The 25,661-nt window shown below is 45.7% G+C and overlaps 1 protein-coding gene across 1 annotated transcript in view; it reads left to right on the top strand.

The window, feature by feature from the left end:
- Positions 1 to 25,661, top strand: part of Lamc1 (laminin subunit gamma 1) — a 121,140-nt gene that overhangs the window by 82,858 nt on the left and 12,621 nt on the right. Inside the window, exons 4-21 of the mRNA XM_032915763.1 lie at positions 803 to 969; positions 4,004 to 4,192; positions 5,091 to 5,208; positions 5,580 to 5,678; positions 5,767 to 5,903; positions 6,328 to 6,450; positions 6,542 to 6,731; positions 7,711 to 7,823; positions 9,556 to 9,777; positions 9,861 to 10,049; positions 13,354 to 13,599; positions 14,045 to 14,198; positions 14,673 to 14,815; positions 16,255 to 16,433; positions 17,284 to 17,440; positions 22,030 to 22,235; positions 22,920 to 22,999; positions 25,164 to 25,301. Coding sequence (XP_032771654.1) covers positions 803 to 969; positions 4,004 to 4,192; positions 5,091 to 5,208; positions 5,580 to 5,678; positions 5,767 to 5,903; positions 6,328 to 6,450; positions 6,542 to 6,731; positions 7,711 to 7,823; positions 9,556 to 9,777; positions 9,861 to 10,049; positions 13,354 to 13,599; positions 14,045 to 14,198; positions 14,673 to 14,815; positions 16,255 to 16,433; positions 17,284 to 17,440; positions 22,030 to 22,235; positions 22,920 to 22,999; positions 25,164 to 25,301 — 2,850 coding nt within the window. The remainder of the gene's footprint in view (positions 1 to 802; positions 970 to 4,003; positions 4,193 to 5,090; positions 5,209 to 5,579; positions 5,679 to 5,766; positions 5,904 to 6,327; positions 6,451 to 6,541; positions 6,732 to 7,710; positions 7,824 to 9,555; positions 9,778 to 9,860; positions 10,050 to 13,353; positions 13,600 to 14,044; positions 14,199 to 14,672; positions 14,816 to 16,254; positions 16,434 to 17,283; positions 17,441 to 22,029; positions 22,236 to 22,919; positions 23,000 to 25,163; positions 25,302 to 25,661) is intronic.

Below are 25,661 nucleotides of genomic sequence, written 5' to 3'. Positions count from 1 at the left end.
ACAGTTTTAGGTCCTGGGAGACATTAAGTTCGTATAATCACCAAGGATAGGAGCCTTAGAGAAGGATGGGGACAGATTTATGAAGGCGGATTCATCTCTGCACGTTGAAGATGATTCCAGTGTGCACAGACATTTTTCGGTGTAGGCGAAGCTGTCTTGAAGAAAGCGAGTGAGAGAGATGTGTGTTCCAGACACAGTCACGTCTCCAAGTTCCCTCAGACCCTCAGTTCATTGCCATTCTTGCATCTGGGTGATCCTTCAGCAATCCGTGCCCACACAGAGCCCAAGGGGACCCTCTAACTACTGGACATCTATGGGGAATGAGGCATCAAAGTCAGTGTCTCTCCTCCTTCAGTTGGGTGCACACTCATTAGGGTGAATTACTGATACTTGTATTGACTTGTATTCTGTGCAGTCCCGTGTGCAGAATCTGAGAGAAGCTTCTCAGGGAAGCTGACAGGGAAGGGTTTCAAACCCAGCCTGTCCGGTGTCAGACTTTATGCTGTTCTTAGCCATTGTCTCCTGCTGCTTCCCGACAGGAAACATCCTGCTGGTGCCTTAGAAACTGTTAGGGACTTTCTCCTGTCTAGTTAATGTCCCTTCTTGGAATTTTTGGTGTGTGTGTGTGTGTGTGTGTGTTTCAGATCACCCTTGCCGAGTTCCTCAGTTTATACTTTTGAATGATAAAATTCAAAGGATTCTTAGGTTGCCTTTGGTTTGCTCTATACACAGCTCTTCTGCACCCTTCCTAGGACCTCACAGCGGTTCCATTCTTAACTGTTTCTGTCTCTCTTCTCTCCAGGTGTAAATGTAACGGACATGCCAGCGAGTGTGTAAAGAACGAGTTTGGGAAGCTCGTGTGCAACTGCAAGCATAACACATACGGAGTTGACTGTGAAAAGTGCCTGCCTTTCTTCAACGACCGGCCGTGGAGGAGAGCAACTGCCGAGAGTGCCAACCAGTGCCTGCGTGAGTGCCGTGGTGTAGTCCGCCTGTAGCTGGGAGGAGGGTGGGACGGGAGACTTCCTCATCAGTGGGAAACTGTGACTGCCACTGCTCCTGAAGAGTAGAGTAGTGAGCTACAGTACAATAGTGAGCCCGTCAGAGGAAAATGATGGATGAAGAAGTTGGTTGTGAATAAGCCCCACTGGGGCATGTTTCCTTCACGAACATCAGCTAGGAAGTTGAGTCTCCAAGGTTCAGGAGTTTGATTAGATTCAAACACTGGGCCAATGTAGCGCCTCTAAAATGTGACCTCTATAGTCAACCATTAAAATCAACCGTTCCTCAGTATCCATTTGAGATAGATTCCAGGACCTTCCTCGCATACCAAAGTCCATGCACGTTCAAGCTCTCTCTGTAAAATGGCGCAGCATTGGCATGCGACCGTGCACTCATCCATGCTTGTCGTCTGTTGGCTACACTGCAGATGCCATGTACGTGGTTGTCCCGCATTGTCTGGGGGAATAAGGACAGTAAGAATAGTCTGTACAGACAGTATTTCCCTCCTAAATAGCCTGTTGGGAGTCGATGGGATCTGTGGGCGTGCATCCCCCACACTTGTTCAGACTCCTTCACTCAAGCAGCCAGCTTGGTTAGTGTGTCAGGTACACTGACTCGATCCATCTTCCCTTTATCTGACCAATGAGAATCATGGAAAGAGCTTGCCCACCCACTGCCCTGCCAACCTGGGTGGCTTTGGGAGAAGGGGTAGGTCCTGTGCCCCAATAAAAGGTCAAAATGAAGACGTCAACACATGTTTATCCTTCTTAATGTCTTGGCTTATTCTGCACAGCCTAAGAGGGGAACTCCAGAGAGGAGGCACAGAGTCATGATTTGTGAAAGGCTTAATAGGATCAAACTTTAAAGCATCCACAATGTTCTTGAGTCCTTCATCAGTGCAGGAAATAGAAGGACTGAGCAAAAGGACCCTTGGAACTTAGAGCAATTATTTACCACAGCACTTCGAGAAGGAACTACCTCCTGGCTTATGACCGTTTTCATCGAGCTGTCTTGAGCAGATTGTATTTTAATTAATTTATTGTAATAATTATAATTTAATTATCTTTAATTTCTCTCAACAAACCCCAGAGTTGCTGATAAACTTTGTAGCCTCCCCTAGCGTTTCTAGGCATCCCCATGACCACACTAATGTAATCGGATGTTGTAAGGTGAGGACTGGTGAAAGAGATACATGAAGCACTCGTAAAACATGTCATTGAAAAGGATTGTGTGTATGGGTGCCGTGTTTCTAGTTTATCAAGGAAATAACAGACAAAATGCTGTTAACTCGCTGCTAACCAGCGTTGATAAGGAGCTCACTGGATTTGCCTCCCTCCATAGTCTCTTCAGGACTAACCCTTCAGAGTAAAGTTTCTGGATGACGTGACTTGACTGTAGCAGGACGAACCGGGGCTAGACAAGAGAAGAACACAGCTGTCTTCTCTCGTCCTAGCCGTTAACGAGAGAGGAACAGCACGCACTGTAGCTTTGGGGTGGGGCAGAGTGGGTGTGGGAATTGTTCTGTCTCATGATCCCATGTACCCTACTCCAGAAGGCCGGATTGTCAGCAGGGTGACATAGAACAGCTTGGGGTAAGAGAAATAGCAAGTGAAAGGGGAAGACGCTACCACAGCTACTGAAAAGGAGTAAGCACCAGCTAAACAAACGGCTCCAGCAAGTCAAGTTTCAAAAAATGTTTTCAGTTGTAATCTAATAATTCTATAATAGAATATATTGTACAGAGAAAGAAAATACATATTCATATATCTTTTAAAATAGTTTTAAAAGTATTTATTGTAAGTCACGCAGAACTTTGTTTTTATGTGATAGCCAAGAGCTTGCTTTCATGTGCTTTGGACAGATTAAGTCTGCGAAAACCATCTCAACTAAAAGCAAAACTAAAGACTCATATTTATTTATTTGTTTATTGTGGAGACCACCAGATCTCAGTATGTAGCCCTGGTCTAGAACTCACTGTGGAGACCCATCTAGCCTCAAACACATAGAAAATTGCCTTCTAAGTGCACACTGCCAAGGCCAGCCAGTTACTTAGGCTTAAAGTATGGTTATGTTTAACAGATGACCTAGTTAGAACTGTGGTTCCCCAGTAGATGGTTCTGAAGTGTCTAGATTTCCCTGTAATTCTGCTTGCGCCATCAGACATGCTAATTTAAACCTACAAGTCTCAAGGTCCCTGGTCTGGAGAGAGTAATCTGGTCCCCTGGAAGCTGGAGTCTTAATATGTTTGAATTGTTGATGCAAAATATTCAAAGAAAAGATGCATGATAAATTGCACCTTGTTTTTGCTGTTAGAGCAGAGGATAAAGAGTTAGAAAAATGGGTGTGGTGATACACACTGCTATCCCTGGGGTGCACTAGGGAGGCAGAGGCAGGCAGATACATGACTTCAAGGCCAGGTCTAAATAGTGAGTTCCAGACCAGGTGATACTACATAGTGAAATCCTGTCTCAAAAAACAGTTAGCAAAATGATCATTTGACTTGGCCCTTATATATGAACAGCCATTGGGAGACAGATTCTTTTCTGAGTATAGGAGTTCTTATGTATCCTTTTTCTGTAAGGATGGATAGTTCTTAGTAAAGTGATGGATGATCAGGCTTCTAAATTTGTTGACATAATTTTTTTTTTTAATAAACAATGTACCCGGTAGTCATTTTTACTTTATACCACCTGTCACAGAGATATAGAAAATTGAGGTTTGGTTTTCTTGGGAGTCTTTTAAAATGTTTTCTTAAAGATATATAGAATAGGTTTGGAGGCTACAGTGATGACCCAGAGGTTAAGAACACTTACTTGTTTTCCAGAGTTTATTTTCCAATTAAGCACCCATGTTGGGTGCCTCACCGTTGCCTCTGACTCCAGCTGCGGGGGATCTGACACCCTCTGCAGGCGTCCCCACCCGCGCGGCCTTCACCCACGCAGATACACACATACCCGTTCTTTTTAAAGGTACACTTATCTGGCCTAACCTGTCTATTTAGCTTGCGACTGCAACGGCCGATCCCAAGAATGCTACTTTGACCCTGAGCTATACCGTTCCACTGGGCACGGTGGCCACTGTACCAACTGCCGGGATAACACAGACGGTGCCAAGTGCGAGAGGTGCCGGGAGAACTTCTTCCGCCTGGGGAACACTGAAGCCTGCTCTCCGTGCCACTGCAGCCCCGTTGGTGAGTGACATCCATCCTATGGGGTGGCAACACAGAAAAGACAGCTTTGCTTTCTGGGCGTGTGCACAGTGAAGTGTGGCAGTGTGCGTGCTGCTGTAGCTTATAAATGTCTCGTCCTCCTCCTTCATGCTAACCGGGTTGACCTCTCAGATGACTCTCTAGTGTGTATAGGAGAGGTAGTGGCTCTGTAAATAATTGGCAGCTGGGTCGTAGAGACTGAACTTTGACTGTGAAAGGCTTTTCCTTGTTAATGATTTTGTTTAGTCTGATGTCCCTAGAGAGCATGTTCGTGTGTGTGCAGAGATGTATGCGTTCAGTCTCTTGTAATCTGTGGGGGGTGTGGGAGCTGGGCTACTGTTTTGTTGTTTATGCTTAAATTCTAGACGGGAGCCTTAAGGAGCATTTGATTGCTAGAGAGGTGACTGGTTTGTGTGTTCTGTATCACTGGGGACAGTTTTGTTCAAGAGTGGTGGGTAGATTTACTTCGGGCTGTGCCTGAAACGCAAAACTGTTATGGCTTTCTTTTTTGTTGTTGTTTTTAAAGATTTATTTATTTAATGGACATGAGCACACTATATAGCTGTCTTCAGACACACCAGAAGAGGGCATCAGATCCCATTACAGATGGTTGTGAGCCACCATGTGGTTGCTGGGATTTGAACTCAGGACCTCTGGAAGAGCAGTCAGTCAGTGCTCTTAACTGCTGAGCCACCTCTCCAGCCCCTGTTATGGTTTAGAAAGCTGTGATTTACAAAGAGTTATCATTTGGAAATCGGTCCTTGTTTTCTCTGATCAGGCACTGCTTTTTGGCTCCTGGCTGGGTTTGCTCTGACATTGATTGGTTTTCCTTCCTCATCTGTCCAGGCTTGAGGTTGAACATGAACTCATTACATTTTAGGTTCTCTCAGCACTCAGTGTGACAGTTATGGCAGGTGCAGCTGTAAGCCTGGAGTAATGGGTGACAAGTGTGACCGTTGCCAGCCTGGGTTCCATTCCCTCACCGAGGCAGGATGCAGGTAAATGCTTTCAGAGTCAGAGACTGGTCCTGAATCTGCACGGGGAAGCAGTAGCTATAGTGGGAGCCCTTTCCCAGAAGTAATGGCCAACAAGCCTCCAGACTAGACGTGATGATGCCCCTGGGGTTTTAGAGAGTACAAAAACATGGTGTTTTTTAGTAGTTTTAAGTTATTGTGCACAGGATTAGGTTTCAGGATTAGTATTCTTGACCGAAACCAAATCCAAATATAAAAACAACACGAGTTCCCTCTGTCCTTCAGAGATGCACCACGTGTAGAATCTGCTGTTGTGTAAAACAAGTCAACTTTAAGAGTGGGACTTCTTTCCTGTCTGTTCTTTTTATTTAATTCCGTTCCCCTCGCTCAAACAGGCCATGCTCCTGCGACCCTTCTGGCAGCACGGACGAATGTAATGTTGAAACAGGAAGATGCGTTTGCAAAGACAACGTCGAAGGCTTCAGCTGTGAGAGGTAGCTCCCGCTTCGTCCAGCTCCGTGTCTTCCTCGGGGTCAGATTCCCCGAGAAAACAATGGCTGATCGAGCCTTAATCTCTTTCAGATGCAAACCTGGATTTTTTAATCTGGAATCCTCCAATCCTAAGGGTTGCACACCCTGCTTCTGCTTTGGGCATTCTTCTGTGTGCACCAATGCTGTTGGCTACAGTGTTTATGACATCTCGTCGACCTTTCAGATTGGTAATTTACCCTTATTCACCACCTCACAGGCCTCTAGAACGCCCTAGACCATTCGTATATGCATATTTTTTTGAATCAGTAGCTTGGGAGGTTTTTTGATACTAGGAACATTTGATGTTATTAATACACATGGGGTGTGTGTGTGTGTGTGTGTGTGTGTGTGTGTGTGTGTGTGTGACCCTTTACTGAGATCGTGCACATGGTTTTAGGGAGTGTACTGTAGTAAGCAGTGACTGTAAATGTTTTATTAAAAATACAGCGAAATGTGCCTTTCAGGGGTAGTATATATAGGTTCTGTTGTAGGGCCAATTAGTCTTTGTTGGTGATTTTTCTCTATAGAAGGTGCAGTTTCAAACGTTTTGTGGGGCCTGGGTATTGGGTGTTTGTCATCTGAATGTACTTGGGTCTCTATCCCCACCTGCAGATGAGGACGGGTGGCGTGTGGAGCAGAGAGACGGCTCGGAGGCGTCTCTTGAGTGGTCCTCAGACCGGCAGGATATTGCTGTGATCTCAGACACTTACTTCCCCAGATACTTCGTCGCCCCTGGTGAGTGAGGCTGCAAAGCCACACGGCTCTCTGGTTGCTTCTCTCAGTCATACCCTCAACCCTCTAACCCAGCCTCATGTCTGCCTTCCAGCCAAGTTCCTGGGCAACCAGGTCCTGAGTTATGGGCAGAACCTCTCCTTCTCCTTCCGAGTGGACAGACGGGACACTCGCCTCTCCGCGGAGGATCTCGTGCTGGAAGGAGCTGGCTTGAGAGTGTCCGTGCCCTTGATCGCTCAGGGCAACTCGTACCCTAGCGAGACCACTGTGAAGTACATCTTCAGGTGAGACAGTTCTCTCTCAACTCAGGCCTGAGCAGCGGGAAAGAGAAAGTCGTTTTCTGTTGGTTTGTTTTGATCTGAGTTGATCTGGCCTCAAGATGTGCGTTAAAGAAAAACCTTTTGGCCAGATGTGGTAGCTCATGTTTATTGTCTTAGACCAGTGGAGGTTGAGGCAGAAGGATGGCCAGGAGCTCAAGGCCAGCCTGGATTACATAGCAAAATTCTCTGTTAAAAAAAAAACAAAAAAAAAACAAAAAACCCTTATGAATGTTGCAGTAAATGTATAAAATGGTGGAACGGTTCCCACGAGTACCCTGGCGGTCACTAGTTCCAGCTCCAGCGGGCCTTTGGAACTAGCGCTGATTCATCTCAGATTACGATCTCTCCCGAGGCTCTCTCTCTGCTAGCTGTGAACTCTCTGGTTCCAGCCACCCAGAAAAAAAAGACTCAACAAACTGTAACCCAACAATCAGATTTACATGGTAAATTCTCAATCTACGATACATCCACACAACAAACTTACAAGCAATTGATAAGGATATAAAGTGCCTACCTAGATACCACCTAGTGCTCATCTAGACAAAATCCTGTACACATCCATCCCTTAAGAACAGTCATAACAACCTGTGCCCAGAGGAATCTTAACATCCGCCTCCATGTTCTCTCGGCTGCCTCCCTCCTCCTCGCTCCAGCCTCCTCTGCCTCTCTAAAACTTTTCTCCCACCCATCCTTCCTTCTCGTCCAATGACAGGCCTTATTCTACTCTGTACCTGCCTTCGCCTGCATAATGACATCACAACATATGGATTATTGAGATGAGCCTTTTTTTTTTTTAATCTTTCTCTTTTCCAGTTGTACTGAGAAACTGGCAATGCTGTCTTTTATTTGGTTAGCTTGCCAGTTGCCTGTGGTAGCAGGAAAGCAGCCTCCCTGCCGATTGTCCTTACAGAGGACCATGTATGTGCCCTTATTTTGTTTCCAGGCTCCATGAAGCAACAGATTACCCTTGGAGGCCTGCTCTCTCCCCGTTTGAATTTCAGAAGCTCCTAAACAACTTGACCTCTATCAAGATCCGTGGTACATACAGTGAGAGGAGTAAGTTGATATCGTTTAGAAGTTGATTAAGAAGGTGACTGGGTGGAAGGGTTTCTGGTAAAGAAAAGAAAGGTCCTGTTCTGATGTGTTCACACTGATCCAAAGTATTATCAACTGTTTGTTTGTTTATTATGAGTACACAGTAGCTGTCCTCAGACTCACCAGAAGAGGGCATCAGATCCCATTACAGATGGTTGTGAGCCACCATGTGGTTGCTGGGAATTGAACTCAGGACCTCTGGAAGAGTAGTCAGTGCTCTTAACCACTGAGCCATCTCTCCAGCCCCTTATCAACTGTATATTAACATGTACTTTGAAACTCTCTTCAAGGATCTGGAGAACATTCACAGAATTAATGACAGTCTTATTTTATAATTATTAAGCCAATTGAAATGCCATTTGTATATATATTTTCTCAGACTTTTTAACTACTGGTTCAACTTGCTTGACCTTCACTTCTTTTTGTTTACTGCCATGTTATTATCAAGTGATTTGAACTCTTGGCTACCTTATCAGAAACTATGTATTATCCTGTGAACACTTGCTTAAATTTTGTGTAAACAAGAGTTTAAAATTATGCCTCCAAGAACTTACCAGTAAGGACCATTTTCTCTCCTTGGGTAAGGTAAAGGATGTAACTTGGATGCGTTACTGTGCTCGTTTGCTTGTTTTTGAAATCCCTGTGTGAGTGTCCAGATGGAAATGTTTTATAAGTAATTCCTAGTATGGATCTGGGCCCTTGGAAGTGTTTTGAATAAAAATGTAGGTTAGAAGTTGTGTTCCTTTTGTTCATTCACTTTTAAACTTGGAAGATGGCAGAAACCAGAGAAAGGGGTTGGGATCTGAGAAACAGAGTTGAGGTCTGTGCCCTGAGGCCCATGGAGGAGAATTTGGAGAAGAAAGAATAATCATAGGCTTGGTACAAGAGCAGCATCGGGTTTTAGATGGGCTTTGGGAGGTGACTGGGGAGGAGCTTAGCTTTGGCCTGCTCTAGTTTCCAATGGAAACTGAGCATGATTTCAGGACTCTGAACAGTGATTTTGAATATAAGTAAAATAAAGAATATACTCTTCAGGAAGTTTGAAAGAGAGAAAAAGAGATGAATCATCATTCGGGAGTAGGAGCAAGATTGAAGGGAGAATATTTTTAGGCAAGGGAGGTAGAAGAATGTTTAGAGATTGGAAGTGCATCATAACTCATGATCTCACTGGAAAAAGCCATGCACCTATTAAAAGTTAAGTTCAAGCCAGCAGTAGACGTTTCCTCAGCCTAGGTGGTCAGTTTCCACGTGAATGATATAAACAGCCAGTCACGTTCCAGAACGTGGGAGGATTGTGCTTTGCCCAGGAGGCTACAGAGGAGTCCAGTAGAATAGAAATTAAAGGGAACCACGATGGTATCTCCAAGGGTCACTTTACAGCCTTAGAGCATAGCAGCTGGTTCTACTAGACCTGATGAACCATTGGTCTAACTCAGTATAGCTTTCTCTTTCCTCATGGGTGTGTGTGTGTGTGTGTGTGTGTGTGTGTGTGTGTGTGTGAGAGTGAGAGAGAGAGAGAGAGAGAGAGAGAGAGTTGGATGCGTTTTCTGGTTGCCATTCCTGGCAAATGACTTAAGCTGATGGTTGGTTTTGCGTGCACTCGTGGGTCCGGCTACTCACAAGCTACTGAGTCTTGATGAGCTTCTGGGAGCTGGAAGGCACCTCAGTGCTTCTCTTTCCACACCACAAACAGGCGCTGGATATTTGGATGATGTCACCTTGCAAAGTGCTCGCCCTGGGCCCGGAGTCCCCGCAACGTGGGTGGAGTCCTGCACCTGTCCAGTGGGGTATGGAGGGCAGTTCTGTGAGACATGCCTCCCAGGCTACAGAAGAGAAACCCCAAGTCTTGGACCTTACAGCCCGTGTGTGCTCTGTACCTGTAATGGGCACAGTGAGACCTGTGACCCCGAGACAGGTAAGAAGGCCTGAGGCCACTGCTGGGCCTGCTCGACCTTTTGTACTTGGTATTTACCTGATCTGTCTCTTCTCTCGCGATAGGTGTCTGTGACTGCAGAGACAATACTGCCGGCCCGCACTGTGAGAAATGTAGCGATGGGTACTATGGAGACTCAACCCTGGGCACCTCCTCTGACTGCCAGCCTTGTCCCTGCCCTGGCGGCTCAAGTTGTGCCATTGTCCCAAAGACAAAGGAAGTGGTGTGCACACACTGTCCAACTGGCACTGCCGGTGAGTCTGCTTTGCTCCCCGTCCTTTCTGAGTTGTGTACGGTTGTCAGCGTTTACACGGGCGACCTCACAACCCCAAGACAGAACTTCTGCTGTTGTTTTGCTGTGACTAAGAAAGGTGCAGAAACGGTGAGTGCCACATCCAAGGCTGTGTGGCAAGGCACTGGTGAGCTGGCAACACAACTCTGTGACTCCAAGTGGAACTGTCACTATAGTGTAATCTCTCGTGAAGTGAGAACCCATATGGGCTTTCGGTGCTGGCTTGTCTGAAACTGTTAATGTGCAATAACAATTTTAAAATTCTTCCTCTGAATCATCCTTCCAGCATCTCAGAATCCATTATGTTAGGTTGGGAACATATGCCTGCTTGCTTGCTTTTGCTCATTCATTCATTCATTCATTCATAAAGAGCTTTGGGTAGACCTCTGTTCCCATTCTAGCCACTCCACTCATTTTCAAGAGAACATAGAATTATATCTGTTTTAAGTGATCATAGCTATTCTGACCATGAAGGGGTTGGGTTCACTAGCAGACTACCCCTCGTTAGCATACTTTGCCTTTACTGTGAAGGGCATGAAGACAAAACCAGGGCTTAAAATCTTGTTCAATGCGTGTAAGGACTGTGGGATTTGAACCTTTACCCTAGACTTTAAAGTGAAAGCATGCATTTTGGAATGAGTTTAATACAGGCTACCTGGTGTCTCTGGTTTAGTCTTGATTCAAAACATGTTCCAGGCTTTTGAAGTATAGATTGCATGTGCACCAGCTACCCTATCAGGAGGCATCATAGCTGGAATGCTGCCTTTGTACTCCTAGGGCGATGGCTCTGCGGGAGCCTGGTGGCTGCCCACAGCAGGGCCAGGAGGGTCCCCCATTCCCCTGTGTTCTCCTGCATTCTGATTTCTTCCCTCTGCCCCACCCTCAGCCATACTTCCTGCTCTGCTTGTTGACCTGGGTTTTTGCTTGTCAGGTCTAGTGGTCAGAATCATGGCTGTGCTGGACAGTGCTGGCTGTCCCCTGGTCTGTACTCCGACTTCCCACTCTCCTTGGTTTCTGTCTCTTTCCACCTCTTTATTTCAGCTGGAGATTTTCGTAGGAATTTGACGATCTGATCTCTTTAGAGATCAGCATCTGTAGAATCAGTGTCTGCAGCCCTGGGCACCCACTCTGAGCAAAGCCTTCTGCTCCTCCTTTCCTTCCCCATCTGGTGCAGGGCTGGAAGCTCTCCGTTTACCCTGTGCATCTGCTCTCCCACTTTCCATGCAGTGAGATGTGTGCACTGCATCAGATCCAGCCTCCTTCAGCCTTAGGGTAGCCAGGAGCATGTGCCCAGACCTGAGGACAGAGTGTTTATTCCAAGGCCCATTTTGATGGGATCCTCAGACTGGGAACCCAAAGTTAAAGTTCTAAGCTTCTGGAAGGTAACCTTCCCCAAACAGCCGCTCCAACCCCTGTGATCTGGTCACTTCCCTCCATGCTGGCCCCAGAGCACAGGTTACAGAGTCCATCCTGGTCTCCACCTTCGTCCTTTGATTCCCTATCTCTGTTCCCGGGCCATGCTGATTGAAAGTGCCGATTACTGTATCTAGATTCACAGAGATACCACCTCAAACTTAAATAAACCTCTTTTTCTTCCCCTTTTCTGCAATTCTAACCCTCTCCCTTCCCAACAGCCTATAGACTACCCCAACCTGCCTGTTCAAGCCAGATCCTTGGCTTTACACTTGATTCATCGTTCTTTCATTTCCTAGAAACCCCCTCTTCTACCACTCACTGCTGCCGTTCACTGTCTAGTCTCCTCGGCCTCTCAGCTGAAGTCTTCTCTCTCACTGTTCTCCCTGCTTCATCTGCTTTCCTAAGATCCGTTCTTCACACAGGAGCCAGAATAATCCTTTTAAAATGTCCTTGGATTATGTCGCTATATTAGTATTTTTTTTTTCTTCTGAGCTATCTTACCGTGTAACCCAGGCTGGCCTAAAACTCACAGTGTAACCCAAGCTGACCTCCCATTTGTGATCTTCCTGGCTCAGCCTCCGAAGGGCTGAGATTGCGTGCGTTTCCACCCTCTGTGATCGTACTGCTTAAAAACTCTGCAGGGGCTGAGGTGGTTCAGTGGGTGAAGCCTTCAAGCCTCATGACCTGAGTTTAGTCCCTGCATCACACGTAGTTGAGAGAACCAACTCCCATAAGTTGTCCTCTGACCTCACAGTCGTACTGTGGTGTATGCCCACGAACAAACAAACTAAAGTGTAAAATAAAGAAAAGCCCTCTAGTAGCTTGTCACTGCGCTCGAATTTAAATCCTCTTGTCACCATGGTCTGACCTGGGTCAGTTGGTTCTGGTTCTGCGTGTAGCCTTGTCCAGGAGTGTTCCCATAGGTATTTTCCTGACAGACTTCTCTAAATTCTAATCCTAATGTCTCTTCTCCCAATATGAAGTGGCCTTCACCTTCACTGTCATTTTAGCCGCTGGGTTGGTTTAATGATCTCGTGCTTGTCTGCGTCTGATGTCTCGTGTGCTTGTCTGTGCTGATCCCCTAACTGCAGTAGCAGCTTCATGGGAGCAGAGAGCACATCCCCCTGCTCACACCCCGGAAGAGTGCTGGTGTGGATAGGAGATGCCCACAAGCGGTTGTTCAGTGAGTTAGGAAACAAACCTAATTCATGAGAAACACTGGGCTCTCTCAGGCCCCATAGGCTGCACTGATGAAAGATCTCATGTTGAGCTGACGATGGCAGGGACGTGGGGGAGGGTGGAGCTGAACAATGAGGATGGTGGAGAGAGCCTGAATCTGAGTTTTTAACTCCAGCGCAGACTTGGATGATACCGAGATCTCTCCTAGAGTTCAGTATTAGCTGACAGTGCTTGACTAAGGATAGTGGATATCTTTTATGAGTTAAGAGAGACCCTGCTCACCGCCCTGTTGTTTGGAAAACTTAATGCATCAGAAGTAATGCTTCATCATTTTTGTAAGTTCAGCTGAAGGCATATGGATTCCTTGGGAATGCAGAGGCTGGTACACCTTAGGCTTGTCTCATTTACCAAGAATTTTAGCACATCGTCTTGGTTAACTGTCAGAGAATTTTGAGGTAGGCAGACCAGGGACTGCCCTACTGAGGAAGTATGTCAAGGCCACGCCACTGTTTTGTCCCAGTGCCGGGGCCTCAGCCTGGATCTCCTCACACCACACCACAAGACCTTGAATATGATGGTCGGACTAGACAGTACAGTGGGTACCCATTGGTAATCCACAGCAAGGCTGCCTCAGGCCTTTCGTCTTTAACCGCGGATCCTCTCATTCCCAGGCAAGCGATGTGAGCTCTGTGATGACGGCTACTTTGGAGACCCTCTGGGCAGCAATGGGCCCGTGAGACTGTGCCGCCCGTGTCAATGCAACGACAACATAGACCCCAACGCCGTTGGCAACTGCAACCGTCTGACTGGAGAGTGCCTGAAGTGCATCTATAACACGGCCGGCTTCTACTGCGACCGGTGCAAAGAAGGGTTTTTCGGAAATCCCCTGGCTCCCAACCCAGCAGACAAGTGCAAAGGTTAGTCACTGGCCAGACTCAGTCCCGCGCACGCCTTGATCCGTCCTGGGGTCTCTTTCAGTGCCTACAGAAGTTTGTGCAAATGCAGTGCGAACCACTTGCAGAACTTAAGATGGCTGCACTCCGCACCAAAAAAAAAAAAAAAAAAAGTGAAACAGGAGAATTAATTTATTATGTTGATAATGTAGCCGATGTTTTATTGCTTGTTATTATTCAGGTAATAATCAGTTAACAACTGTGAATACAATTGTTCTCTTTTCATCCTATGTTTACAAAGTCAGTTGGTTTAATTGATAGCACATCAGATTGCTAAGACAAGACTCTCTGTGCCTGGGCAGCTTCTGTACGAGACAACGCAGGCCTAGAGAACCTGTTCAAGTGTCTCATGCTTTAGTGCTCTCCCTGGTGATTCGCATCTGTGACTGTCTCTGTCTTCCCACCCTAGCCTGCGCCTGCAATCCCTATGGGACAGTACAGCAGCAGAGCAGCTGTAACCCAGTGACCGGGCAGTGCCAGTGTCTGCCTCATGTGTCAGGCCGGGACTGTGGCGCTTGTGACCCTGGCTTCTACAACCTGCAGAGCGGGCAAGGCTGCGAGAGGTGAGTCTTGAGTCTGTGGAAAGTGGTCCTTGCTGTCTGGGTCGTAAGAAGTACATCTTTCCAAGTCACTCTGTATTGATAGCTGGCTTGGTGGAGTTTAGGGATTGTTTCCAGTATCTTATGCAGGAAAGACTGTGTCAGAGGTTTGAAGTAGGGGACAGAAGGGATAGCACAGTGGTAGTCCTGGTGTGTCAGACACTTGAAAATACAGATTGCAAAGTTTCTTCCGAGACATACTCATCAGGGCTTCAGCCTGGGACTCTATCTGTCTGGTTTTTGGTCAGTAGGGTTTAGTATGGAGGTTGCTGGTATAGGCGAGGCTTGACAAAGAGCTCTGAATAGCACTCACAGAAAGTGCCTGGATGTAAGGGAGCGGCCCTTAACATTCCGACTAAGTCCTTAATGTGCTGCCTTTCGGTAGAGAATGTTGCTTACGCTCTGCTCCTCTTACCCCAGAAATGTGTTTCCTTTCAGGTGTGACTGCCATGCTTTGGGTTCCACCAATGGGCAGTGTGACATCCGCACCGGGCAGTGTGAGTGTCAGCCCGGCATCACCGGTCAGCACTGTGAGCGCTGTGAGACCAACCACTTTGGGTTTGGACCTGAAGGCTGCAAACGTAAGACATGGTGACTTGCAGTGCAGTGTCTCCCAGCTCCCGTTAGTGCATTACAGGCCCCATAGCCTCTGGGACCGAGGAAGAGACCTTCTGTGAATATATAAAACTCTGGAAATCAAGGGCCTGTTGGTTCCTCTGTAACCACCTTGTTGATGTCTCCTTTCCTGGTTTTTTATACTTATTCCTCCCTGTAATCTTGTTTTCTAAAGAAAAAGCAAATCTCCCCTTAAGTTCTGAGCTTGCCCACTCTGCCTATAAGACTTGTTTATTGATTACGTTGTCACTGCAGATAGGGAACAGCCATGGGCTCTGCTCAGCCCTTGTTGGCTTACTGTGGTTATGACCCACCCTTGCAGCCTATTTGGTCCGGTTGTGTATAAACATCTGCTTCTCCTTGGCATAAACACTTGCCTGGAAATTGGAACAGTTTGGGTTTTTTTTTTCCTCTCTGAATTCTTTCATTTCTCAAACTGTGGAATGTAGAAAAAGTCATCGACTCAGTCCAGCGAGCAGAGTGAGAAAACAAAACTGTAAAGAGATGCGAGAAGTGTTAGCATTTGGGTTCTCTTACCTCTCAGAGATGGAGGTAGAGAGGAGTTCCTGAAGTGTATGAAAAAGGGCACTACATGGTCTAGTGTGCGCACGCATGTACATGTGTGTGCACACATGTGTATGTTTCTCTGTGTAGCTCAGGCTGACCTCACTTCCTCTACCGCCCAGAGGCATATTCTCCACCATGCCTGACATCCGTATAATTATTGTACCACATGAAATGTGCCCCAAGGAGATAGGGAGGTGACTTAGTTGCTAAAGTGCTTGCCATTCGAGCAAGAGAGCCTGAGTTCAGATCCCCAGTGCTCACGTAAAAAGCTAGGCGTGTATCTGTAACGGGTGCTGGGGCAGGTGGATCCTGGGGGCTCACTGGCCAGCGGGTCGTATTAAGTAAGATACGTGTTTCAAAATATAAGGGAGATCTGGGCACAGTGGCTCGCACCTTTCATGCTGGCACAGCTGCTCTGCCTTAAGTCCAGGACTCAAAAGCAAAGGTAGGCAGAGCTCTTGTGAGCTTGAAGCCATCCTGGTCTCCCTAGCGAGTTCCAGGCCAACTAGGGCTGCACAGTGAGAGCCTGTCTTACAACCACAAAAATAAACAAACAAACAAACAAACAACAACAGAAACTAGGTAAAAGGTGGTAGAGGAGGACAGATACCCAGTGTCGACCTCTGACCTTTGTAGGCACATGCATGTGTGTGCACATAAGCCACACAGAAAATGTGCCCCAAAGGATGCCCATTCACAGTTTACTTCCCCTTTTAAAATGTCTATCTCGTCTGCTACACAGACTTAGCCATTTAAAATCTCATAAGTGATTTTTTTCGTAAGAACTCAGAATGCAAGCAGCCCGTGTTAAAGTGAGAATGGTCTTCTCATTCCATAGCTTGCGACTGTCACCACGAAGGATCCCTTTCGCTCCAATGTAAGGATGACGGCCGTTGCGAATGCAGGGAAGGCTTCGTGGGCAATCGCTGTGACCAGTGTGAAGAGAACTATTTCTACAATCGGTCTTGGCCTGGCTGCCAAGAGTGTCCGGCTTGTTACCGGCTGGTGAAGGATAAGGTAAGCCGCCAGTGGGCCATTCATTCATTCCTTCATTCCTTCATTCATTCACTCACTCCTTCAGCAGCAGTAAAAAACTCAGTGCACTCTAGGCTCCAGAGGAAAAATGGTGGACACATTGGACTTGGCCTCTCTTCTCAGAGGCACATGGGCTCGTGAGGGGAAGGACCAGAACTACGTGCTAAGAGAACTATTGAGATAAGCGACTGAAGGAATAGTAGTAACTGTGGGAAACTGCGGAAGGCCTCTGTAGGGAAACTCTTGTGATTGAGCTCTGAAGGACAAAGAGGAAGAAGCCGTGTGAGGAGGAGTGTGGTAGGCAAAGGCCTGGAACCTGGGCTGCCTGGATCCTACCTTGGGAGGAACTTCATTGTTGGCAAATTATATAGAACTGTGTGGCCTGTGAATGAGAAGTGTAGGCAATTATTCCCAAATCCAGTAGGAATGTACAGAAGGAGGAGTGTCGTGACTGCCGTGTGGAGAATGATTATTAGGGTTGGGTTTAAGGGGAAGTCCTTGCATGGACAAGATAAATGTGTTGAGGGACCAGGAGAGGGAAAAAGAAGAATCAGGAACAGGCCTTGGGTTGTTGCTTAATGTTACTGGAGATGGTTTTAAGTCCACAAGGAGAACAGATTCTAGAGCTCAGTTTGAGAGGCGTAGCAGAGATCTAAATGATGCTCGAGGGAGCAGTCAGACTGGAGACCTGTCAGTAGGCTGTGTGTACGGGAAGAACGGTACCGAGAGCTTGCCGTGGAAGCCGGGGAGGTAGCTTATGCCGTCAGTGTGAGCGGCACCTCCCTCTCCAGCGGCAAGCACAGCCAACGTCTCTCTTTTCCCTCCTCCTTAGGTTGCTGAGCATCGAGTGAAACTCCAGGAGTTGGAGAGCCTCATAGCAAACCTCGGGACTGGGGATGAGACGGTGACAGATCAAGCCTTTGAGGACAGACTGAAGGAAGCAGAGAGGGAGGTTACAGACCTCCTCCGTGAGGCTCAGGAAGTCAAAGGTATCGTGATGATCGGGGTCATCTCAGTTCTAATTCATATAGTTTTATAAAATTCTCAGGGTTTTGGTTGGTTGGTTCGTTTGTTTTCTAGACAGGGTTTCTTTGTATAATAGCCCTGGCTGTCCTGGAATTCACTCTGTAGACCAGGCTGACTACAAACTCAGAGATCCTCCTGCCTCTGCCTCCCAAGTGCTGAGGTTAAAGGTGTGCACCACTACCAAGCAAAATCATGGTTTTTAAATTACTTGCAGAATATTTGTTTGTTTTTTTAATTTTTTATTTTAGACAGAGTCTCAAACTGCAGCTCAGGCTGATGTAGCGCTCTCTCTCTCTCTCTCTCCCTCCATATATATATCCCCAAAACTGGCCTCGAACATATGGCAATCCTCCTGCCTCAGCTTTCAAAGTGCTTGGATTATAGGCATGAACTACCCTGCCTGGCTATAAATTATCTTATTTTAAAAGTAACACTTTAAAAAAACTTAATGCTTTAGGTCCTAATGCTTTAAGATGTAATATACAGAGGTGTCTTTCTACTATGTCAAAAACTATTTGATGTTCAGGGTTAAAATATTTTATAAATCTGTACCTATATATATAAAGAGTTCTAAATTTAAAATATCATTAAAATGTGGTTTCTTAAAGAATGTTTGTCATTCAGCAATACTTTCTTAAGAAATACCTTTAAGGAGAAAATTAGAATTTTGATTTTTTTCCCCCACTATTCTAATGAGTGGAAATTTATTTTGCGTTTGGCTCTATTGTCTTCTACATGACTAAGAATGGAAAGATTATGGTCTTCAAGCCTTGGTTGAACAGCTAGCTCTATCACATGCAATACTTGGCATTTGTAAAAGTAAACCTTAGCAATGGAAACCTTTGTCTGATTTGCACACTAATGTGCTACCTTGTATAGAAGTACACATTGTATGGACCAGGCCCATCCTGAGGTCTTCTGCACTTACCTCAGACTTTGCACATGACCTGGCAAGACTGAAGAGAGAAAGAACCGCCTAAGATATAGAAGGCAATTTATTTGAAGTTGATATATTTTAAATTGTATACTTGCTTTTCATATGTATGGTTTTTCAGTGCAGAGTTTCTGTGTGTACATCAGGCTGGCCTTGAACTCACAGAGACCCACCAGTCTCTGCCTCTCTAGTGCTGGGATTAATGCATGTGCCACCACTGGCTGGCCCATATACTCACTTTTTAGATCATTTAAAATTTTTGTTTGTGTTCCTTACTCTAAACTAGGCTTTTTTCCTAAACCTGGGCAAACTTTCCTATAATGATTAAGAGTCTGTAGTGAGCCTGGTACTGAGCCCAGTGCCGGTGAGGAGGAGGAGGAGGAGGAAAAGGAGGAAGTCCTCTCCTGTTTGCAGGATGCTCATCAAACTGAGCCCGCTTGGTGGGGGCTTTCCATCATGGGACAAGTGTGCTCCCAGACGCACATAATAAATGTTCATTAAAATTAGCAAGCATGGGACAGCAGTAACCAACTTCTCTTTGAGTTTATAAATATGTATCCATTTGGAGTTGCATGGAGAAGTCAGCGAGTCCAAGAATATAGGTCAGAAAGTAAGTATGTTGCTCTTCCTCTTCTTATAACTATCACTAATGGATAGATAGAATTTTGATTTTTTTTTATGATTATTGAAATAGGAAAGGAAGTAATTGGACATATCTGGTTATGGCAAGTTGGTTTGGTTTATTATTTTTTTAATGAGAGTCCACGTGAGACCTTTTTAGGTATTGGAAAACATAAGATGTCAGTGACTTATCCTAATGTGAGGTGATTCTGTGTATGTATTCGGGATGGCTCGTGTGTATCATTTTAAGTGGTCAACACTACCCAGGTGGAAGGGACACCTTGCCCACTTTCGACGTTCGTTTCCTCAGCCATGGTATGTGGCTTTCCATTAACATGGTTTATTAGAACAACAAATCCACATGTCGTTTGCTGTATGCACAGTATCATGAGATTGTTCTATTCTGACATGCCAGTTAGGCTAACCAGGATGTGATAGAAAGCTCTGAGCCAATGCCACCAGCATGCAGGAGTAGGCCCAGGGCCAAAGAAGGGCAGCAGGTCTGGGCACCATCATTCCACACAACTTGGAATAGCTGAGCTACTGGCAGCGTCCCCTGGCCACCGAAACCACGTATTTCCTGTGCCCACGCAGATGGGTCTGCTGGCTGGAAGCACAGTGAGTTGTTGCTTCTCCTAGACCTGGATGCTGCTCCGAGGCTGGGGTCCCTTTCCCAGGTTCCTCAGTTATGGGAGTTCTAGGCTGACCTTCCCTGCTCAGGTTCCAGCTCGCCCAGAGTGAGATGCCTCCATGGTGATTTGGCCTTGAGACTGTAAATACTCACCTGCAGTTGAAATGTGCTTACACTGCGGATTTGGAAGCAGATTGTAGGGCATTGTTTGGGGCTAACAGGTAGACGTTGGGAGTTGAAGGACAATTGACTTGCGCCTCCCAGTGAGGCTCCCAGTGTTGTCTTCTCTGTACCCTTCTCTCGAACTGGACCACGAGGAGTGGCAGTTGCGGTCTAAAGGATGCACGCTGCTTTAACATTGACTGAGTTTTCCTCTGTTCTAAACTTGTTTTTATTCCACAGTTTCTTAAAAATCTCTCTAAAGAATTGCGCAGGGCGTCTTCTAAGGAGGACCCAGAGTGCAGTTAGGCATGGGTTGTTCAGGACGTCAGTTCGCTGTTTTCCAAACACATTTCATTTGATCCCGTCTCGGAACTTTCATGTGTTTACATCCCTTCGAAAACTTAGATTTCAACCCTGCATCATACCGAAATTAAAATTGCTATTTAAAAGTACTATATTGGACATAAGATTACATGTATATTCTCGGGAGAATAGTGTCTCCATGATGGGATGTCGGGTGTCCCTTTTCCCTGGAATATGCTTACAGCATTGGGAGTACGGATCACTGGAGGAGCCCCCATGGTGTTCTCTGTCATGATAGCACCATAGCACACTCCTATCAGAGTGTGCAGGATCTGCTGTTCTCCCTGTCGCCCTCACCAGAGCTTGTTTATTCTGTCTCTTTGACAGTAGCCATGCTGACTGAGTTCAGGGTGTCTCTCCTTGAGCTTTTGACTTGAGTTTTCCTGGTGATCGATGCCGTTAGGACATTTTTCACATACCTGGTTTCCCTTTGTGTGTCTTCTTTTGAGAAACGACTGCGTATGTGGGCTGTCCATTAACTTTTCCCCCTTTTTGATGATGAGCTTAAAGTTCTTCAGTACTGCCAGACGCACGGTTGTGCTTCCTCTCTTCCGGCCTGAGGTTGTCTCTGCACACTCTTGATGGCTCCCTTTGCTGGGTAGCCCTCCAGTTTGATGTAAGTGCATTTGTCTAGTTTCGCTTTTATTTCCTGTGTTTTTGGGGTCTTGTCCAAAAAAATCCTTGCCAATTCCAGTGTCCTGAAGCATCTTTGTTTTCTTTCAGTAATTTCATTATTTCAGGCCTTCTGTTCTAGTGTTTAGTTCATTTGAGTTGGTTTTTTTTCTTTTTTCTTCTGACTGGCAGAGTTAAAGGTACAGCCTTGCCTTTGTGTGGTCGTCTGCGCTCCCGTTCCCGTTTCCTGACTATCCTATCACCGCTGTGTGTTTTTAGCAAGTCTTTTGAAGGCTGGTGGCTGCAGATGTGTGGATTTATACTTCTAGGCTCTTTTCTGTTCCCAGAACCGCCCAGTTTGAGTAGAACTTGAATTTTTCTATATTAATAAAACCTCATGGCATGAGAGAATTTAATACTGGCAGGCTTTATATTTGCACAGGTTTATATTTATCGCTTGATTTATTAGGACCCAAGCATGAGGCTTAAGAAGAATGGAATAGTAAAGTTCAACTTGAGGGTTCGTGTAGAAGCAGAGATTCCATTGAAAATCCCATACATGTGCTGGGACAGAAGCAAAAAACTGTATTTAGTTTAAAGTACAGAGAATTGAGTTTGACATGCTTCCCAGCTTGTTCGTGGGCTGTTTTGCTTGTTTGCTTGTCTGTTCTGTTTCATTTTCAGGGTTTTGTTTTGTTTCGTGTCAGATTTTACTTTGTATCCCTAGCTGTTCTGGAGCTCCCGTGTAGACCAGACCAGCCTGAAACACAGAGAGAGAAAGCCGCCTGCCTCAGCCTCCTGAGTGCTGGGATTAAAGGCGTGCACCATTCCTGGCGTCTGTTTCCAGTGTCCTTTTTAATAGTTATGTGTCAGTTTTACTACTGACGGTACTTTAATAGTGTGTAGTCGTGGTTAACTATGCCAGGTGTCATAGAATAATGATCAGTTTTACTTTTCTCCATCAAACATCTGCATGCTCGCCTGTCTCTGCTTTCTCACTGGTGCATAAGACTGTGGAGTCAGTGATGGGTCGGAAAGGGACTCAGAGTCACCCAGGACTGACTGCAGTGCAGCTGGCAGCGGAGAAAGCGTGACGTGGTACAGTAGAGGTTAGGGAGAGTGTGTCTAAAAGATGCTATTGGGGATGTTAAAGATACAGTGCCATAGCTTCGCACAGGTGGCAAATCCCTTCAGGCCGTTTACAGACTGCCTCTGCAATGCCCTTTCAGATGTAGACCAAAATATGATGGATCGCCTTCAGAGAGTAAATAACAGTCTACACAGCCAAATCAGCCGGCTGCACAATATCCGGAACACTATCGAAGAGACGGGGGTCTTGGCTGAGCGAGCGCGGTCCCGAGTGGAGAGCACAGAGCAGCTGATTGAGATCGCCTCCAGGGAGCTCGAGAAAGCAAAAATGGCTGCCGCCAATGTGGTGAGTGACTCTGAAGTTCTGGGCGGTCGGGTGGGTCCTTGGGTAATTTGTAGCTGTTGGTGGAGTAGTGTGTGCTTGTCTCCATCCTCCTACCTGGCATTCTGGAGCAGGAGAGCCATGCTATGCTGCTCAGATCATTGGAGCAGTTACCTTTCTCCTTGTTGTGGCAAACAGAAGCAGAGTAAGACGGGAGAGCTTTATTTGGCTCCTCGGCGTGGGTAAAGTACTGAGACGGCTGTGGGTAGGGGCAGAAGTTTGTGGGGGCTTCTCATATAGCACACAGATCTAGAAGCCAAGAATGGACAGAAGCAGAACAGACTATACCCCTAGAGGCCCGTCCCAGTGACCCACCTCCTAAGGTTCCAGAGCTTCTCCTAAACCGGGACCAGGTGTTCAAACACAGGAGCCTGAGGGGGGTCACTTCCTGTTCAAAGTCCAGCAATTGTCCCAAAACAGAAGGAACCGGATAAAAACAGAGATGTCTAGGTTCTTTCTCTCGCTTGCCTCTTCTGCAGCATGCAAAATAGAAATAATTTCCAACCAAAGGTGCCAATCAGAAGATCTCCAAAATTAATAAAGACGCGTTTCTGCATAAGAGTTTAACAAAAACTTGGTGTTAATACTTGCCTTATGGAGCTTAAACAATTCAGTCTTTTGAGAATAAGTGTTTTGTTTTCTCTTCAGTCAATCACTCAGCCAGAGTCTACAGGGGAACCAAACAACATGACCCTCTTGGCAGAAGAAGCCCGAAGGCTTGCAGAGCGGTAAGATGCGGCGTGCTTCGTGCGTGGTTCAGGGGTAACACCCCAGCTGAAGTGTGCATGTTGCCCTGGCCCCTCCCACAGATACTTTCCATTGAGGTTTACCCTTTCTGAAGTATTACCAGATATGCATACTTTCTTTCATTTCAAAATTAGAATATTTACCTTAAGTATTAGAATGGAATCGTTTAGAACAAAATTATGCTTATATATTTTACATCATATTTTTATATTTTAAAGCCTTCACATTTATAGATGTCTAAGAAACTCAATAGAAGTTATTAATTTAAAATTTCCAATTAGTTTTTCAACTCAACTTTCAGATCTCAGTAGAAAATGCTAACTCATTCCACATTTGAATGTAAGCCAAAAGACCCTGACCATTTGTTTTCTACACTTTTAAATTAATTATTGAATAACTCCTTTGGAAAGCTTTAAATTGCAGAAGGTATCAAGTTTTTAAAAATATTTTTAAAATGGCATGGATGTGGGCATTGTTGAGAGCAAGCATTTGTGTGTGAAACCCCAGTAGAGAACACTCAGTAGACTTCAGTAGTGTGGAGTACAGAAGGAGACTTTGTGCAGATGTGAGGCCCTGCCCAGAGCAGCAGCACTGATGCCTCACAGCTTCTTGGTTACGTTGCTCTTAGCAGGGTTTTTTCTATCCTGGTAAGGGTGAATTTGTGAGCCATGTAATCGGCTTTGCAGAACATTCATGGTTTCAAGCTGGACTTTCTTACTAAAGGAAGATAGCTGAAAACATGGAGCCTCCCAGGAAAGCTAGGTCTTGAAGATTTACTGATCTGGTGGGCTTAATGCAGGGACTCAGGATGAAAGTTTCTTATGCCAAGGAGAATGGCCGCATACTGGGTGCCACAATTCAACATGAAAGGTTAGAAGTGGAAAATCCATTAGCATTGCTACCCAGCTAAGATGCATTGCTTGGCTGGAGTCCCTGTTGATACATTCATTGCTATTTCGTGTTGCTTTTTCTGCTAGTAATTAGGGAGCATAAGAAAAGTCGGAACAGAGAGGCTATGTAGAGACTGTGTAGTAACTGGGTAGAGACTGTAGTAGCTGTAGTGACTGTGTAGTAACTGGGTAGAGACTGTGTAGTAACTAGGTAGAGACTGTAGTAGCTGTAGAGACTGAAGTAACTCTGTAGAGACTGAAGTAACTCTGTAGAGACTGAAGTAACTCTGTAGAGACTGTGCAGTAACTGTGTAGAGACTGCAGTAACTGTGTAGTGACTCTAGTAACTGTGTAAAGACTGTAGTAACTCTGTAGTGACTATGTAGTAACTGTGTAAAGACTGTAGTAACTCTCTAGTGACCATGTAGTAACTATGTAAAGACTGTAGTAACTCTGTAGTGACTGTGTAGTAACTGTGTAAAGACTGTAGTAACTCTGTAGTGACTGTGTAGTAGTAACTGTGTAAAGACTGTAGTAACTCTGTAGCAGCTGTGCAGTAACTGTAGAAACTGGAGTAACTGTAGTGACTGTGTAGTAACTGTGTAGTGACTGTGTAGTAGTAACTGTGTAAAGACTGTATAACTCTGTAGCATCTGTGCAGTAACTGTAGAGACTGGAGTAACTGTGTAGAGACTGTGTAGTAACTGTAAAGACTGTAGTAACTGTGTAGAGACTGTGTAGTAACCGTGTAGACCAGAAGACTTTCCGATAAAGATCAAGCCCAGGGTTTATGTTGCTGACTAGATACATGGTTTCTAGTTAGCACCATGCAAATGTAAATTACTCTCATTCTAAAGTTAGTTGCCTGCTTCCTTCTCTCCCCTCCCTGTCCTCTGAGACATTTTCACTTCAGAACTCATCTGGCCTGGAACTCCGATCCTCCTGCCTCAGTGCTATGGTTATGGGCAGAAGCTACCACAGCACACCCAACCAAAAAGCAGTTTTTCTAAGAAAACACAAATTTGTCCCTGTAGAGTCTTGTGCCACTGATTTTCTTAGAAAATACTCTTTTCTCAGTTTACAGATGCTTTTTGTAAACTTAGCTGCCCAAAATGATTTTGAAGGTCCAAATGGGGCTTTGCAGTATTCACAGATCTCCGCCCATGTTAGTCTATGTAAATATAACAAAGTGTTCCCTAACCATTACTTCTTTCCCTATTGAACAGTCTGTCTCTTGTCTGTGTTTATTTTACAGTCATAAACAGGAAGCTGATGACATTGTACGAGTGGCAAAGACAGCCAACGAGACCTCAGCTGAGGCATATAATCTGCTTTTGAGGACCCTGGCAGGAGAAAATCAAACTGCATTGGAGATTGAAGAGCTTAACAGGAAGTAAGTGTGATTGGAAAGTGGCTCACAGTTCTGTTCTGTGAAGAATTGAGTGCTGTGGATTTGGGGTTATGCTCATGCACATGAGGTCTACCTTGCTTCCAGAGTGGTAGTGTGATTGGGGGAAGGGAGGCGTAGCCACACCAGGCTCTGTAACTGCACAAGGAGCTAACTGGACTATCCATGTACTTGAGATTCTTCATATGTGGAAACCAGAGAGAGGAAACTCCTGAGTAAGTAGGGAAATACAATGAGCCGCCAACCTTTACACAGACCTAAAGGGAGAAGGTGCCAATTGAATAACCCTAAGCCGAAAGATTAGGGACCAGAAGTGTTCGGGACTTAAGAGAGATATTTTTGAAC

This window comes from Rattus rattus, chromosome 10 (genome assembly GCF_011064425.1).
Source record: "Rattus rattus isolate New Zealand chromosome 10, Rrattus_CSIRO_v1, whole genome shotgun sequence".
Classification (NCBI taxonomy): Eukaryota; Metazoa; Chordata; class Mammalia; order Rodentia; family Muridae; genus Rattus; species Rattus rattus.
The sequence above is the reverse complement of the archived record's forward strand: the minus strand, read 5'-3'. Positions and strand labels throughout refer to the sequence as shown.